General features: G+C 35.2%; 1 protein-coding gene across 11 annotated transcripts in view; it reads left to right on the top strand.

Moving 5' to 3' along the window:
* The window catches only part of RBFOX1 (RNA binding fox-1 homolog 1), a gene marked incomplete at both ends in the record, with an annotated part of 1,359,850 nt that overhangs the window by 1,257,553 nt on the left and 85,074 nt on the right, over positions 1-17,223 (top strand). For 10 of the 11 annotated variants that reach the window (XM_082312185.1, XM_082312182.1, XM_082312191.1 and 7 more), the window contains 4 exons: positions 2,243-2,296; positions 7,849-7,941; positions 9,614-9,674; positions 15,631-15,684. In XM_082312185.1, the coding sequence (XP_082168311.1) occupies positions 2,243-2,296; positions 7,849-7,941; positions 9,614-9,674; positions 15,631-15,684 (262 nt within the window). The remainder of the gene's footprint in view (positions 1-2,242; positions 2,297-7,848; positions 7,942-9,613; positions 9,675-15,630; positions 15,685-17,223) is intronic. The other variant, XM_082312184.1, reaches the window with a different exon arrangement.

The raw sequence follows: 17,223 nt of genomic DNA, 5'->3' as shown, positions 1-17,223 counted from the left end.
TCATAACCATGAGAGGTTAGACCTGGTTCCTTCTCCCTGCTCCAAGAACTCTTAGGTTTATTTTGAAATGTCACTAAATAAAATCTAGAAATAGTACTTGATCAGCTGTTAGAAACCAGCTTTTCCTTTTCCAAGTTAATACCCTTAGGTATTTGTGTTCCTCTTGCTTTCTTATTTCTGACTCACTAAAACTTAATTCTCTTCGGTGTTGGTTTGTTATACAGTGCAGCATCAAGTACTTCATGGCACTATACCTCTCTCCATTTTTCATGTTCAGTTCAGATTTTTAAGTTCTTCTAATGTCTTTGTATGTGAGTTAAGACATTGTGGTTTTGGGTATTTATTTGTATGAAGTGAAGGAAACAGTCACTGGAAAAAGAACCCTGGTATAGTACTGGGAAATGAGTGACTGTTTTGCCGTATCTGACTTGCTACAAGTGACCTCCCCTAAATGCAGCTTACAGCACATCAGGAAAAGAGCAGAAGGCATAATAATTAACCCTCTAGGGAAAAATATGCAAATTTATTTAAATTAAACAAACCACTTTAAATAGATAGATTTTATTTCAAAGTACATTAAATGAAAGGATCTTTTATTTTGAGGGATTGTAGTAATCTATAAGTGAATAAAAGCTACATTTCTTTTCAATATCTCCAAGTCTTAGGTCTCAAAAGACTAGCACTGGAGAATGGCTAGAGTTTTCCAGCTTTAGAATGACTTGGTAACAGTAAACTTTTAGCTTCTGAATGGAAAGAAAAATGCAATTTCTGCAAGTGTGAGTTGAATTATCTGATCTGAAATATGGTCATGCTGCATCATGACCACATTATACACATACCAGATGATCTTTTTACATGGACATAAATACAGCAGAGAGGGACTGTTTAAACATTAAGTCAATGTCTGCTTATAGGCTAAAGTTGCAGTTACAGCATTAATTAGGGGGTGAACGCAAGAACATAAAAGAAGCCAAGGAATAACAAATGATGGTTGATTTTCATAACCGAGTTGAAACATTTGAATAAGCTAGAGAAGGAATACTGTTCTTTCTGGCCTGTAATTTTTTATTATATATTAAAATACTGAAGTACAGGCTTATTTCTGCAGTTCCTTGGACTATTGTTAGATTACTCTTCAGTTGCCTGCCTTTAATTTCTGCCTTTTTGTTTAATATATTGTGTCACTTATCAGTCTTAACACTCATCCATGCTGCATGTTAATGATATATGAAATAACAGAAATCACCTACTGATACATTACAGTGTCACATCACAAAATGTGTCGTATCAGAAAGTGTTCTAACTAAACACTGCCTGAGTCAAACATTCATTCTCTTACTAAGGCAAGTCCAATAGAGCCTTTTTCTTTGGGGTAGCAGCTGTGGTGAAGTTTTGTGTGTGTGAGCAATGCCTAGATTGATTGTGAGTCCTACTGTAAGGTCAATAGTAGTAACAGTTACTACTAATGTTATAATAAAGGTGCAATTCTGAGCAGGGAAAAATCCCCAACAAGTAAGTAACCATTCTAGTTTTCCAAATTATACTCTAGTAAGACAAGAATTACTTAGAGAGTAATGGTTATCCCTTTTCAGCGAGGGTGGAGAGAAATCCTCACTCCCTGAGGCCAGTGACAAAACTCCCAGCTCATTTAATCTTATTCCTGTAAAGCAGAAGCAACCAAACTCCTTTACCTGTCCTGAAAAGGAGCTGCAAAAAGTCTTCTGAAACAAAGGTTCTTCAGAGGGAAGGATGACCAGAGGGCGACAAAGTTCACACAGCTGTTAATCCTGTCTTGTTAATGATGTTTATTACGCTCCAAGCAAATTAAGCAGTAGAATATTACATATGAAAAAAAGGGTGATAGCAGCTGGACTGGCTGGATCACAAGGAAGTAACCTACTATGTGCAAAGACAAAATTAAAAAAAAGAAATTTTGGACTTTCACTTCACTGTGATCACAGTTTAATGATGATTTCTTCTTTGTCAGGTGATTGCACTGAACTTAAAGTTCATAAATGCATATGTGGAATGATAGTGACAAGTGTAATGATACATATGATTTAGTCGTAATACCGATCTGGCTCCTCTTCAGTGTGTCTTTTTTGGTGTTTGACTATCTTTGATTTTATATTTTTCAACATCTTTACGTGATGCACCATTTTCTGAAACAAACATTTGTACTGTATATCATAGAAGTGTTGAAGTTATCTTATTTTCATGTAACTTTTCTATTTCTTTGCAGCAATTTGGTAAAATCTTAGATGTTGAAATTATTTTTAATGAGCGAGGCTCAAAGGTAAGCAGTTGAATTCACCCATGGAATCTTTTCATTTGTTTAAAATATTTATGTGAGTAAAAGGAAACAACTGCACTGCTGTAAAAAATAACATCTGAAATTCCATGTTAGTGAAAACATCTTCTGAGCTGTCATTCAGTTTCCTAAGCAGCATGAAAATCATTGGACTCATTTTGTATCTTTTAAAGGGGGTAATTTTAGTGACTCCAAACTGTCATCTGTTTTATGGGAACGTTGATTTCTGCTGTCTTTATTCTTCAATGGTAATTATCTTGTTTACTTTACAAGATGAGTCCATACTTACAGATATTTGTAGGCAGGTTTCTGTTAGTACAGGTATTTTTTTTCCCTATTGAAATGAAAGATGATAATGATACCTAATAACTATCCTCTTTAGTAATTAGCTGAGAAAATATGCGATTCTTCTAGACTATCTAAGTGCAGATGTTTTCCTCTTTAGTTAAAGCTTCAGTACACCAACCCTTTGAAAACAATCTATTTTAACATTTGTTTGAGTAAAAGAGTTCTTATTGTATTGCAAACATTTAATTTTTTCTGAAAATTACTTTGCCTTCAATGCATACTTCAGTTTATTCCATATTTAAGAAATAAAGCAAGATAGAGTGGCAATGACTGCATTAGCATTGTCAGCTGCTGCAAAACTGTAGCCCAGTATGCGTCACCTATGGTATCAGCTGTGGTATAAGGGTTTATGTGTATGTCACATGCATGATATCTTTCTCCTTTCCTCCCATGTCAGACTCACTGGAATGTTTATCCACCAATGCTTCAGTCTTCCTGTAACTCTTATATATGATTTATTATTAGCGATGAAATTCTTTTCCTGTTATAGACATACTGTAATCTGTCATTTTTTAAGAATCAGTTATATCATAAATCTCTCTTAAATCACATATATTTTAATTCTGTTAATTTTTCCCTTAATGTGTTTGTATTTATATTCTAACTTTAAAGCCATCACCTTTTTTTTCCTTTTTTTTTTTTAAAAAAAAAAGAATAGCTGAAATTTCCTGGTTTATAGTCCAAAATTACTCTGACATTCATTAATTAGTACCCTCGCCTGCTAGTCCAAACCCAGTTGGAACGTTTACTGTTTTTTCAGTAAACAATCAAAATGTATGGAATTTAGTGGCTTAGAATCTCCTACTCTGGCTGAAATTTATTACCATTAAATTATGGCTGTTCAATAGTGTTTGCAAGAGATGATGTTTGTCCAGAACCTGCTTCTATTGGGTAGTATTATAAATTGCAAAAGACATCCCACGCTTGCCACCTTTGATTGGTTCCGTTGAAGATGGAGTGGAACTAAGTACATATGGTATGGTGGTGGTGGTTTACACGTTTGTTTAGCCATTAAATCTTACGTATGTAGGACTTTTATCCACCACGTCTGCATCAGACTGCATAAGGCTTTTTTAAAATATTTGGGGAGTGGGGTGAGGAGATATTTCTGAATTGAGTTTTTTTAATAGTGGTCTTGCAGTAGTGAAAACATCCCAGTGCCTTGTGCTGAAAACAAGCTCCTAGAAAGGATTTCACAAGGAAGAAGTTTTTCTAGGTAGGCTTGTAATGCCACTGCCTTACTTAAAAACTTTGTGTTAGAGAGTCTAAGACTTATTCTTATTGAATACTTCTACACTATCCAGTGCTGTGTTGGTGCACCCAAGCTGGTTCTGAGTAAGCTGCTGAAGATACTTAAGGCAGTTCTGTGACACATCTTGTTGTTTAGGTATGCTGCTTCTCATCTTGTTTTAGAGTTATTTCAGGTACAGCTACATAGCATTTTGATTTGCAGAAGTACCCTCAGATTCTCTCAATTAAATAAAAAGTTAAAAAACAGGATTAGGAATAAGTGGATTTTTTTTTTTTTTTTTTTTTTTAAAATCTGATCATTTCATGGCCATTCTGTAGCATTTAAGATGTACCAGATTAAAGTCCCATTCCTGGCAGTGCTTATCGATGTTTTCATAAAATCCCACTGAAACTGAAAGGCCTAAATGGTCTCAATCTGAGTACAGGTACAAAAGTTTGCAGGATCAAAATTAAAATTTATTTCTAGCTGCAGTTTGGCATAAAAGAATTGCTAGAAAATTTTTTTGTTTCTGTTTTTCTTTCTTTTTATTCCAATAATTAATGTTTAAAAAGATTCTTGCAAAAACAACAGAAGTAAGCTCATTTTCATACCATAATAGCTAAGAAAAATGGAATTGCAGATTCAAAAAACATAACGCTGCAGCACCACCATAAATTGTAAAACAATATTACAGAAGGGAGTCTCTCCATAAAAGAAACCCTAAAATAATACAAGCTTCATACTACAAATTTCAGTTTGTTTGGGGGCATAATAATAATTAAGACAACTTTGCGAGAATTGTATGGCAACACTGATGAGATATGAAACTTCTTTTTATAAGAATTGCAAGAATTTCAGTATTTGGAGTAGACCTTTCTTATAACCTGTATTAAATAAATGAGGCTTACCTTTGCCAATTCTTGAAGCTGTTGATTAAAGTAATGTTAAAAACTGCTGGTAACTTACCTTTCTCTGCATTTACCACTCATCTTGGAAGGACAATTTGAAACATAGCTTCCATTACTGTGCATATTTTAACGCTACTCAGCAGTTTTAACACTGAAGCTCTCCATGGAGCTGCGAATGGCTTTTGTCTCAGCCACAATCCCAAGGCTGCAAAGATACAGGAACATCAACAAGTACCGTTTTTTACAGTTGTAAATTAATGCTCTATACAGCTATGTACTACATATACTTCCATAAATCTGTGTGTATATGTATTAATATATATCTAGTATATATTATATTAACATATATTTCTTCAAATAAGAAGAGCTCCAAAGCACCTCCCAGATTCAAACAGAACCTTCTCACGTACTAATTTGGTTATTACGGAATTATTTAACAGACTTTACAAATAAAATGCAGAAATTTACATTACCGGTTAATAAAATACATAGTATGCTAAGCTAAAGTAGCTGTTGAATCAGCTGTATATAAAATTAATGTTAACGTGTTTGTGTGGCTATTTGAATGTGTGATGAATGAATCTGTGTTCTGTGATTGAGTTTCTGTGTCAGCTAGGTAAAATTAAAGATTTGCATAAATAATAAGCGCTTAATTTAAATGATGTTAATTATGAGAACAAGTACAACATAAGAAATTAAAACATTACAATGAGTATTCTTTTCAGAATCTTTGAAGTTCCTGTCTTATCTTGACTTGTGGCTCTGCTTTATATCTTTTTCTAATTTTTTAATATAATTAGGTTTTTGTCTTTCCCTTCAGTTGTTTGAAAAAAATTAACTGGTAGTGCTGTGAGCTAAGAAGACTGATTCAAACTTTTGACTAAACAACGCCCACCAAATGTTTGCAATTCTGAGAAGGGGCAGTTGTTCGGCAGGGAGGAGAGGGGAGAACAAACAGAATTGGGGGAATTTATGCTATTGCATGGAGCTAGGCTCGTTCGATCGACGGTTGAGGGGATGTTTTCTGCTGTGAAATTTTCTTAATGGCATCTTAAATTATGAGCTTTTTTATACAGACCTTTTACAAGATGGGAGGGAGCAGTTGAAGAAGAAATAAAAGTTTAAAGTTGAGGATGGGTTTAGGTATAAGAAAAGCCTAGGGAGGCATCTAAAACAGAGGGATTAGGACTGAGGAGAGGGATTTACTTTCTCTCGAACACTCCTGAGAGTTACATCCTCAGTGTCTTGTGACAAGCGAGGTTGTGGCTTTGTGCTAAAACTGTGGAGGGTAGAGTGGAGAAGATGTGTGGAATCAGGTGTTCTGAGAATGGCTTCAGCTAGAGTGGAACTGCTGATAGAGCACCCCTGAAAGAGCAACAGGCAATGTGTTTAAGCTACTTTGAAGAGAATGGAACATAAACTGCTACTGTATATAAATGTCACTTTCTGTGCAATAAACTGGCATAAATACATGTGTTCTTTGAGTAGCTAGAAGAACCCAAATAACTTGCATAATGATCCTGATAGTTTCTTACCTCTTTTTGTCGATTAATTAATTTTGTAGTTCATATCCATTGTTTTTCTCAATGCTTGGTGTCAGTTTTGCCTTAGTTTCATATTTGGTCTCTTCTTTGTATAAAATGTGTAAATAAATATATAAATATCTTCACTCCCTTTGGTTTTTTCCTTTTTTTTTTTTTTTTCCCCCCAATCAGTCACTATGTACATAATAGGTAGAACTGCAGAGAGTAAGGGGGTGGATACTGACCACAAAACTTAGCGAATGGACTGGAGAATGAGGAGACGTGATGCATGTCGTATTGCTGAGGTCCAGGACAGAGGAAAGCTTTAACTCCATAGTTCAAACTGACGTAACAGTAAAGAAAAAGGTTGTAGTAGGACTTCAAATATGTGCAGCAATGCCTATTCTTTATAAAGCGGCCATGTGTAACTTGCAAACGTTTCTTGTTATGAAACACCAAGGATATAGAAACGTATTTGTTTGGATAACTTTGGGAAAGCATGCAAAGGCATTGTAGTGCTAATGTAAGAATTACTTCAAAGGGTTGGTGTATGTTTCTAAAACCTTTTTTGATGTCTGATTTTTTCAAAAATATTTACCGTTGTAAACAGTGTTTAACTTAGCACAATAAAAAGAATTTTCGTAGGACTGGAAATGTTTGTTTAGCCTAATATTATAAAGCAAAGCATTTGTCATAGGCAGAATTTCATATTTTCGAGTATTCTCCTGTCCCACTAACGCGGGATTCTGGAGTTTTACCAGTTGCATGTTCTATATGTGGAAAGTAATATACATAAATAGTAAATGAACCAGTTAAACTTATTCAAAACGTTTGCATTTTTATTCCTTTATCAGAGTTTCTTTTTCTATTCACATCATGTGATTTTATTTGATCTGTTAATACAAGGAAGTTTATACTTTGTTCTGCAAATACTTTTGTTTTGTTGGTGGTTTTCTTTTCTTTCTTTCTTTTATAAAAAAATAAGTAAAGGCTGTATAGTTCGACAAAAGTTTAAGTTACCCTAGTGTTGCATGGGAACAATGTTTCTTATGATCACAACAGCATGATGAAGTAGGCAATGTTTTAGAGTATATTGACATTCAGTGTTGAATTTTGTGCACATGTTTTTTATTTCGTTGAGATATCTGCATGTCATTAAAATGTGGTTCATTTTCTTTTCTCATTAGTTCATTTTTTTTCTGTGTGAAGACACTGTAATTAATTTCATTTTCTTATTGTTAGATTTATTTTCCTGTGTAGTGACATGTAGAAAGGTATTTTTGGTATCATTCTTTGAATTTCTCAGAGGGTATTATATAACTGATGACAGAAAAAATTTGTTCACATTTGTTGCTTATTTATTGCACATCTCAATACAATTATAATTTTTCTAATTTGCATGTTACAGAAATGAAGCAAGGACAAGAAAATATTAAATTAAAGAGAGAGAACATAAGCAAACAAGTGGTCATTGACTGAAATAATAATGTGCATGTTGTTTTCCCCCCTTCTCCCTCCTGCATGCAGGGATTTGGTTTCGTAACTTTCGAAAATAGTGCTGATGCGGACAGGGCGAGGGAGAAATTACACGGCACCGTGGTAGAGGGCCGTAAAATCGAGGTGCATGTTCAAAATATTTTCCTTTTCATCTTTTTTATAAATGTCTGCTTCACTCTCATTTGTTGTTTCAGATGCATCATTGGTGTCTTCTGTGTGCTCCCCTTTCCCCTTCCCATTGTTTATATATATATTTATATATAAAGAGAGAGAATCTGGCCTTACTTGGGTTTTTTATTATTATTTCTTTTGTAATTGTTATTATTATTATCATTATTGCTGAAAGGTGGATGACAGAATTGAAAAAAAAATGAAAGCTTTAATATTTTGAAGTTATTATTTTGGATGTTTTGTAAATCAATGGGTGCAGTAGATTCCAAAAACCAGCCAACAAAAAAAAGAAAAAAAAAAATTGAGAACAACAAAAAAAAAAGTGTGACAGACAAAACAAAAACAAACAAAAGGTTGGTTTTTTTTTTGTTTTGTTTTGGTTTTTTTTTTTTTTGCTGCAGGGTTGATGCGGGATCCACAGTGGCTTTCAAAACATTCAGATTGGGAAAGAGGCATCCAAAAGGTGTACAAAATCCAGAAACAAAGCCAGACTAGAGACTGACCAATTTTAACATTTAATGTTTAATGAAACCATCAGGCTGCTTTGGCTGGATGGCCTGAGCCATTCATATCTATTAAAAAACCAACACAAATGCGTTTTAGTACCACTGGATCCCCTTCAATACTGCCTCAGTCGTATTTGTTAGAATAAAAAAAAATACCAATTGAAAATGCTGTCGTCTTTTGAGTAAGATGTTGCATATTTTGCCTTTTCATTTTCCCCCTTCGACGGTAGCGCTTAGGGCCCTCACCAAACTCTCAGTAACCATGGTAACTGTATACATACCCATGCTGGCGATGGTGCTGAATGGTAAGTGGAGAAGTCCATCTGCCGTTTCACGTATTTAGCGCTGATATACCACGTGAATTTTTTTGACTTGTTGTATTAAGTTTTCTTGATGCTACATTTTTTTCTATATTGGTACGCCTGTAATTGAGTGTACGTTTTAAGCAAGCCTGGGAGGCACTGATTGGATTGAGGATATGACTTCGTGCACATCTTACTCAGATTGTTAACTCCATATTGTGTTAAATAATGCACCCTCTTTTTATCCTTTTGTTAGCTGTGATTTTAAAGCTTGAATGATTTTGTTAATTCTTGCAATGAAAAAGGCTCTTGTTCCAAGTGTTGAATGCTAGATGTTGCTTTTCCAATGGTACTTCTCTTCTAAAGGGTTATGTTGCACACTGCTAAAATTCGTTTGTCCCTTTTTTGACATTTTCTTTGTTTCCTTGTACCTTGTCTCTTTCCCTTCTACTCCACTGCATGTTCCTTCATATAATCTTTTTTTTCTGTTTTGAGTATTTATTGTATCAGTGTTATCATGGAATACAAGCATGCTCTTAAGTCTTCAATTATGCAGTACCTTTTAATTTGCTTTTAATGTCTTTTTATTAAAGTTTAAATGATATGATGTTGCTTTATTGAAATGATTTGTAAGTTAAAATGGTTATGGAAGTAAATGTAATTATAAATAGTATGATTTTGTTATGCACCTGTTGCCTTCTATAAATTAAATTGCATTTTATTTTTACATGACTAATAGCAGTAATAATGCATGCATTTAATAGTAACATGGACCCTCCCTGTAACCCTTTCTAATCCGGTGTTCTATGTGCTTAGGTAAATAATGCAACAGCACGTGTAATGACAAATAAAAAGACCGTCAACCCTTACACGAATGGTAAGTGCATGAGATCTCAGCGCTTTGTTTTAATGTCAATGCATGTGAACCCTCACTCTTCTACTGAATGGGTGGACTCTACTCATGAAGCATCATAGTCCACATCCCCCGCATCTCCTTGGGCACAGGCTTTGTCCAGCAACCTATAACCTGATATGGCTGGGCCTAAATTCTGTCTGTGTAGAGTTCAGCTAATTCACAGCCATGTGGGCATAGCATGCATCATTTTGCCTGATTGGAGTCTGGGTGTTTAACCACGGAGGCTTTTGTATAGGAAAATATACCTGATAGGAAAGGGTTGTTCTCTTCTAGCTTTTTGCAGTGTTAATGTTGCGATGAGTGAACTAATTGGAGGATTCAATTTTGCTTGGATGATGGAGGTAGGGGGACCAGTAAGAAGAATGTCTCTGTCAGGCATAAGATACTTTTCAGTACCAAGACACACATCTAGTCAAAGATCATTTTCTGTGTCTTCCATAATTTGTTAGAAGTAAAGGGCAAACTGTAACTGGGTGCTGCTTCCAGCTGTTTTTCCCTGGAAAAATCTAAATTCCAAGCTATCTAAAAAAGCTCGTTGTAATACTCACCTGAGTTGGTATAATGTTGTACATGAATGATAGAAAAATAATCCATAGATATTTGATGGGTTTGGAAGCAATACATTTTAAAAATGTTTCCTTTGGCAGCGTTTGATCATGTGCTTGAGTTGTTTGCATTTGCTAGTTCAGAAAATTCTCACAAGTTCCTAACTCAACAACATCAAACAATAATACATCAATTGAAGTTAATTGCAATTACGTTTTCCAGTTTTACTAGACTGTGTAGTTATAATTATTTGCTCTTCAATGTAATTTAGTTTTTCCCATCCAGTAGAAAGCAGGTGAAATCTGCACATATGTCAGTAAAGGTTTCCACAGGTAGATTGGACTCTTTTCCATTTTGAAATATAATGGATCTTATATTCTATAGCTGAGTTCTCATTAGAGAGGTTTTACTAAAACCCAGGACAAACATGGGCTTTATTTTTTAATGAGAGAGTCATATTTTTTTCCTACCCCAGTAAAAATAAAATATAGTGATGGTTTTCGTTTGACGTGTTAGAATTGAGCTAGTTAAAATGATCTGGAGAAGAAGAGTCTGAAATTCCTCATGCTTTCTCAAAAACTGTTTTCTTCCTCGTTTTATATGTAAATGTGGAACTTGGCAAATGATGCAGATGGGAAAATCTCCTTAATTTTTACTGGCTTTAAAACATCTCAGTGAATCTAGCAAAAGAGACATGCAGCTTGACTGGATCACATAACAAGATTTTGTTGCAATAAGGAGCTAAATTAACTATATGCATATAATACTATGAACTTTGTCTGCTATATTGTAATGATAAAAGGATAAAAGTATTTTTGTTATAAATGATGATGTATACTTTGTATTCATATTATCCTAAGGGTACAAAACTGTTAATTAGCAAATAGCACGTTACATATCAGCACATCCAGCACTGAAGGAAGGGAATGCTGGAAATAGAGGTGTGAGATTTTTAGGAATCTGGTTTTAGAGGAGGTTCACCTCTGTGTCCTGCACTGCAGGATTACTTAGGTCATACATTATCATTTACTAATATCCAAAACCAGAATGATGAAAATTTGCTGTTAAGTCTTTCCCACTTGAAGTGTTTTGTGGCTGTCATTTTCCATCCTGTTCCATCTGGACTAGATCTCACCAAAAGTATGAAACATCCTGGTTAGTGCATAAAAATTAGCACTTATGTTTGTGAATCCGTACATCCTAGGTGTTGCATGCAGGATGTTCTTTAGCACACCTTTTGATGGGTATCTACCAAGGCAAACTCTGGTTGTAGTTCATACATTTTGATTATTTTTTTTAATTTTTTTAATGTCTGAGATCCCCTAGAGTAAACACACAAGGAGAATCATGTTGTTCTTGCATAATCATTACAAGCAACAAGGAATGCAGTGTAGACGTGCAAGGTGCTTCATTTAGTTTAATCAGTACTTCTATTATCAGTCATCCTGACACTGTATGATTCTAGTTCTTTATCATTTTGTCAGGAATTAACCAGTGCTATAGCTGATTATTAAAGATTATTGTTGTCTAAAGTAAAGGTTTCATCTTTTAAATAAAAGGCTAGTTTTTCTGCATTCTTCTACAAGCATATGGACATTTGCAAGATGCTTCTGATGCAGATAGCCAGAAACTTTTGGTTTGCACATGCCTACCTCTTCAGAACCACTTCTTTTTTAATGTGTGCCTTTATTTTACAAGGAGTCTGTGGTGACTGACATGTTATTGGCAGGCATTCAAAACATAGTTGGGGCACATGTTGTATTATATGAAAACATCAGGCACTAATATTTATAGTAATTTAAAAATAAGATACACTCTGTTTTGTCTTTCATTCCTGAATACTGCTGGTTGTTTGATAACAGGGCTCATGGTGAAAATATGATTGCAAAAGTCAGTAGATCTTAAAGCACAAAACCCTAGATTTTTTTCTTTTTTTTTTTTTTTTTTTGTACATGCAGCTTCATTCAAATAAGTGGGTTTCTTTTGTGTCCTAGATGGTTTTTGAAATAAGTATGCTTTCCAGTGACTTTTGATGACTCCTGAACTGGGCAGTTAATAAATGCTCAGTTGCTAGGAGAGCTTTTTTTGTGCAAGTTTATTGTCAGACAGGATGATTTTGATGGCTGACCTCATGTGCTTTGGAGATAGAACTGCCTTTTCTTTGCAAATAAATTCAGTGTCAGGAGTTCTACTTGTTGGGAAAAATATTTCAGACATTTTTAGATGTTCCAGCTTATCCTGTTCAAAGACATACTTTCTTCTGATGCCTATATTGCAATTCAGGATGCTCATCCAAGTGTGGTAGGGAATAGAGAATTACGTGCAAGTAGATTCAGAGAACTGCAGCAATGAATGAGGAACATGAAACGGAGATCAGTAGAGGGATACATATGTTTTAAAGTTTATACTTAAGGTGTCTTGAATTTGAGCCTTCTGTTGATCTAAACTTAGATTCAAATTCACAGCTAGTGACTATTACCACGGTTAAATTCCCCCCTACTCTTTCCTCCTCTCTGTTTGCAAACAGGAGGAAAGCAAACAGTGTCACACGGCTTCTTTCCCGCCAAAACCTTCCTCCAGCCACGGGTGCCTGCCTGGCCTGTGAAGTGAAAATAATCCTCTCTGCATTGCTGTGGCCCACTTTCTACCAAAGCTTGTTACACTGCGCAGTATGATTCTTTCTCCTTAGCACACTTCGCCTGTGGTTCTTTCCATGACTGTATGGGGTGGGGTTTTGGGGCAGGCAGAGGGGTTTGTTTCCTCGTTTGGTTTTTAAGTTTTGAGCTTTTATAGTTTCAACTCGAGGAGGAGATTAATATTGTGACAGTAAGAAAAATGCACAAAATTACACCCACTGCAGAGAATTTGCCTCCTCCAGCTGTTGAAGTAGGGTTACTTGGCAGATGCTCGCTCGGATACATCAACTCCTATCACACTTGATTAACCCACACAGCTATGGGCCAGCACACTGCTAGCTGACAAGACAAAGTTAAGTTTAATTACTGTTATTTTCACGATGAATGAAGTATTTCCTGTATAATCTTCAAAAAGTTAGATGAGACAGCCATCACTGTGAAAGAGGTAAGGAACTGAAAGATGAGAGTGGCTTTCAGCTGTGAAGAGCAATCTGCGTCTTCCAAGATTTTTTCTTTCTCTCACACAAATTGTGGCGCTCTTAGCGTAACTTAGAAGCTGCGAGACGTCTGTCAGCTTCTTAGACAGCAAAAGCTGACAGATCTGAAATTCAGTCCAATCTTTCATTTTGGATGGCGCTGATCAGTGGTCTTTTGAGGAAGTAATGAATTTGAAATAATAAATATTCCCTAAGCTATAAAAAGTTGGATTTTTTTACTGAAAGTCTCAAAATTTGGATGATTTTCTTTCACACAAAATTTGGCTAAGAGTATTTGTTATACCACAACATTCCTGAGTATAATCCTGTAGAATGTAAAATTGAAGGGTCAGGGAAAAATCCTGTGATATTTTCAGGAGGAAAGTCATTTTAACCCTTCTTGGTTGGCCATTTTTCAGCTTCTGTTATTGTCTTTTAGGTCTGTATAGCAACTGCAATTCCTTCTGCAGAACAATTGCATGCAATGCTGCTCTTTGCTCTGTTTGAACTTGCTAATGAGTTGCATTTCAAAAACACCCCTCACCTCTGTTACTGAACAGTTAATTACTGGTAAATTGTTCCTGTGTATCAGACAGAGATAGCAGTATTTTTAAAGGATAGGAATAGTTTTCCTTTGTGTTATTATTGAGATTTTATATTACACGTTTTCATTCTCATAATGCATTATGGTTTTATGATCTTCTACTGTGCTTTTGCATTACACGATGTGGCCAAGGCAGAAACAAACCTCGATACAGTTTGCACTGAAAATCTTCTGATCTTGGCTCTTCTGATTTTGAAAAGCCTTGTTGTCCCTGTCTTGATTGTATTTTGTTTCCAGCAGCATAGTTACAGGATCTGTTTAAAGTACCATGGTTCTTGAGTTTACAAGATGCTTTTCCTCAGTTTTTTTTCTTTATTCCCATTTACAAACGGTGCTTCCCACTCCTCTGATTCAAGTGTGCTTTTGGAAAACCTCTAATTTTTCAGTGCCAGTAGTTCAAATTGTTCAAACACTTAAAAAAAACAAAAAACAAAAAACCAAAAAAACAACAAAAAACAAAACCAAAAAAACAACAAAAAAAAGAGCGTGGGTGGGGGGACGTTCTGTGGAGTTTGCAGTTAACTGGGAGTGGATCTACCTGTGGCTGAGCAAAACACAATAATTGGCACTTTACCACAGCTGAGAACACTAACGTGTTTGCCAGTGTCTTCTCGTGCTGTTGTCTCAGCTCTTCCCCTTCAGTTCCTTCAGCATTGTTGTCTTGAGCATCACACATGCTTTGACCACTGGCCCTGCTTCTGCAGCAAGCCTGTGCGCTCCAGGCTTACCTGGAAATGCCGCATCAGGTGTAAGGATACAACAGCAATTGTTTGGAGTTTGGCCAGAACACACGATACAGAATATCTGTTGGTTCTGTGCTTTGGTTTTATGCCAGCTGTGAGAGGACAGTGATTATTTAAGACAAAGGCAGTGGCTGCATTTGTACCACTTAAGAGCTTTGCAGAATGTGACTGCAGCATTTTCTTACATGCCAGCTACTTTACAGCAGTATGCTAACAGCGTTTATCAGCTGTAAATGCAGGTGGTACAGTCACTTCTGGGATGTGCCTGAAATTGTCCTGTTTCAGTGCAGACAGTCTGATGTACAAATGCAAACGGAAAAAAAGTCTCTGGCATTTGACTGGGATCCCACAGTGCGCCAGTCTCTTTCACGTCACAATAGACATTTCTATACAGTGCCTACAATTTCATTTTTCCCAGAGTAGAAGCCAAATGCTCAGATGATTTGATTGCCTTCTAACCTACACTAACAGATGCCTATCAGAAACATTTATGTCCAGCAAATGAACTGTTTTGTCGTCTCTGGCTTGTAACCAGAGAGTTAAAGCAATGCAAAAGAACTGATCTACTCTGATAGTACATGATATAGGGATACCTGAACTAGTTCTGACTTAATTCCATAACTTAAGGGAATAAGCCCATGGCAACTGTGCATTGCAGCCAAGGTAATTCATCTGATAATTTACTCCAGTACTACATGTCCAGAGAATGCCTTGTTTCATTACTTATTTCCATACTTCAGAGTCTGATATTAAAGATCAGTAATCTAAGATGCCTATAAAACTTTCATTAAAATTACCTTTTTTGAAGCCATTTTATCTGTATACTTCGATACAAAAATAAAATTAAAAAAATATTATTATTGTTATCACTAATTGCATATTAACTCCATTATGTTTTTATGTTTGCTGCAGGCTGGAAATTAAATCCAGTTGTTGGTGCAGTTTATAGTCCAGAATTCTATGCAGGTAAGGATTACACTGTAGTTGTCCATGCCATATTTTATTTTAGTATTCTTTAAAATATGCAAAAGTATAGAATATGCGTTTGGTTTGAGGTTTGGTTTCTTTGTCTGATTCACGTTATCTGCAAGTCATTTACAGATTTGTGGTGCAGGATTTTAAGTTACCTAGGCATACTAAAGTTTACGTAGAAGATATATGAATAGCTTTTTATTGGCAAGTAGACAGTATAACGTGAAATGTACTGCAATATCCCAGTCTTACCTGAGATTTTATTTTATTTATATTTTATTTATATTTTATTTTATTTTATATTTCAGTACAGTCACTTTACTCCAGGAATTATTTAAGCCTAGTGAGCAAGAACAACAAAATTCTATCTATCTATAAATATATATTTTGTGTAGACACACGTAGGTTTAGAGTATCTGTGTTCATAATTTTTTTCTTGAACATTTTTCTTTAAACTTTATATTTAGTTATTCAGTTTCTTAAGATTTTTGTATTTTAAATCTGTATTATAACTTGAGTCTTTACTGAATCCAAATTCTGGTCCTGGTTACAATTTGGAGTTAATGAGATACAGTCTTTTTCTGCTGGAAGTCAGTCATGGCTAGCAACAGTTTCTAAATGTGCTTTAGCAACAGTATTGAAAACAAACATGGTTGTACTCCAAAACCCAGTTGATTTCAGAGGAATTTGAATCCTGCCCATAAACATAATCACTAGCAAGTCCAAAAAAGCTGGTTTTTGAAAGCTAGTAATTTACATCTAAGACAGAAATAATCACTGTAAATCCAAATGTTTCTAACAGGTAATAAAGTTGCTTTCCTTTCTTGGGTTCCAAAATCATATATGAGTTTTCCATGACTTTCATGGGAAACTCTAGGAATTTTTCAGTTTTCCATTTGGATCTGTTTTTCAGTTGTCTGGGTGTGTGTATACTAGCTAGAAATACCTAATCATGTTTTAAAAAACAAAAATATTTATCCATTGTCACACACTTAGGTCATTGAGAATAAAGAGGTAATTGTAGAATACATTCTTTTCAGCAAGTAAAGAACAGATATTAGGAAAGTATTTTTCACAGATGGTGGTTAAGCATGGGAAGAGGTTGCCCACAGAAGCTCGGGAATCTCCATTCGTGGAGATACTCAAGCCTCCACTAGCCAAAGCTGAAAAACTTTCTTTAGTTTAAGGGACTTCAAGAGATAAAAATTGTTAAATAGGGCTACTGTTACAAACAGATATTTATTTTAAAAAAGCTGCCTGCAATATATCCAGTGCCATCTACTAAGATAGATAAAAATGTGCCAATTAGGGTAAAAGTGGCATAGTATAATAAAAATAGTAACTTGGCATTCATGGAATTGCAATATTTAGTGTAGGCAGAATTTATTTTCTTCCTTGATGTATGCCTACATTGAAAACAGGAATTTAACATTGATCTCGTTTGAGTAGTTAGTGAACCAACCCTGAACCTGCATAAATTAGAAAGTCAGAGTTATTAGTCATTTTATATAAATGACTTTGTGTTAATGACAA

The sequence above is a fragment of the Platalea leucorodia genome, assembly GCF_965183815.1.
Source record: "Platalea leucorodia genome assembly, chromosome: 5".
Classification (NCBI taxonomy): Eukaryota; Metazoa; Chordata; class Aves; order Pelecaniformes; family Threskiornithidae; genus Platalea; species Platalea leucorodia.
The sequence above is the reverse complement of the archived record's forward strand: the minus strand, read 5'-3'. Positions and strand labels throughout refer to the sequence as shown.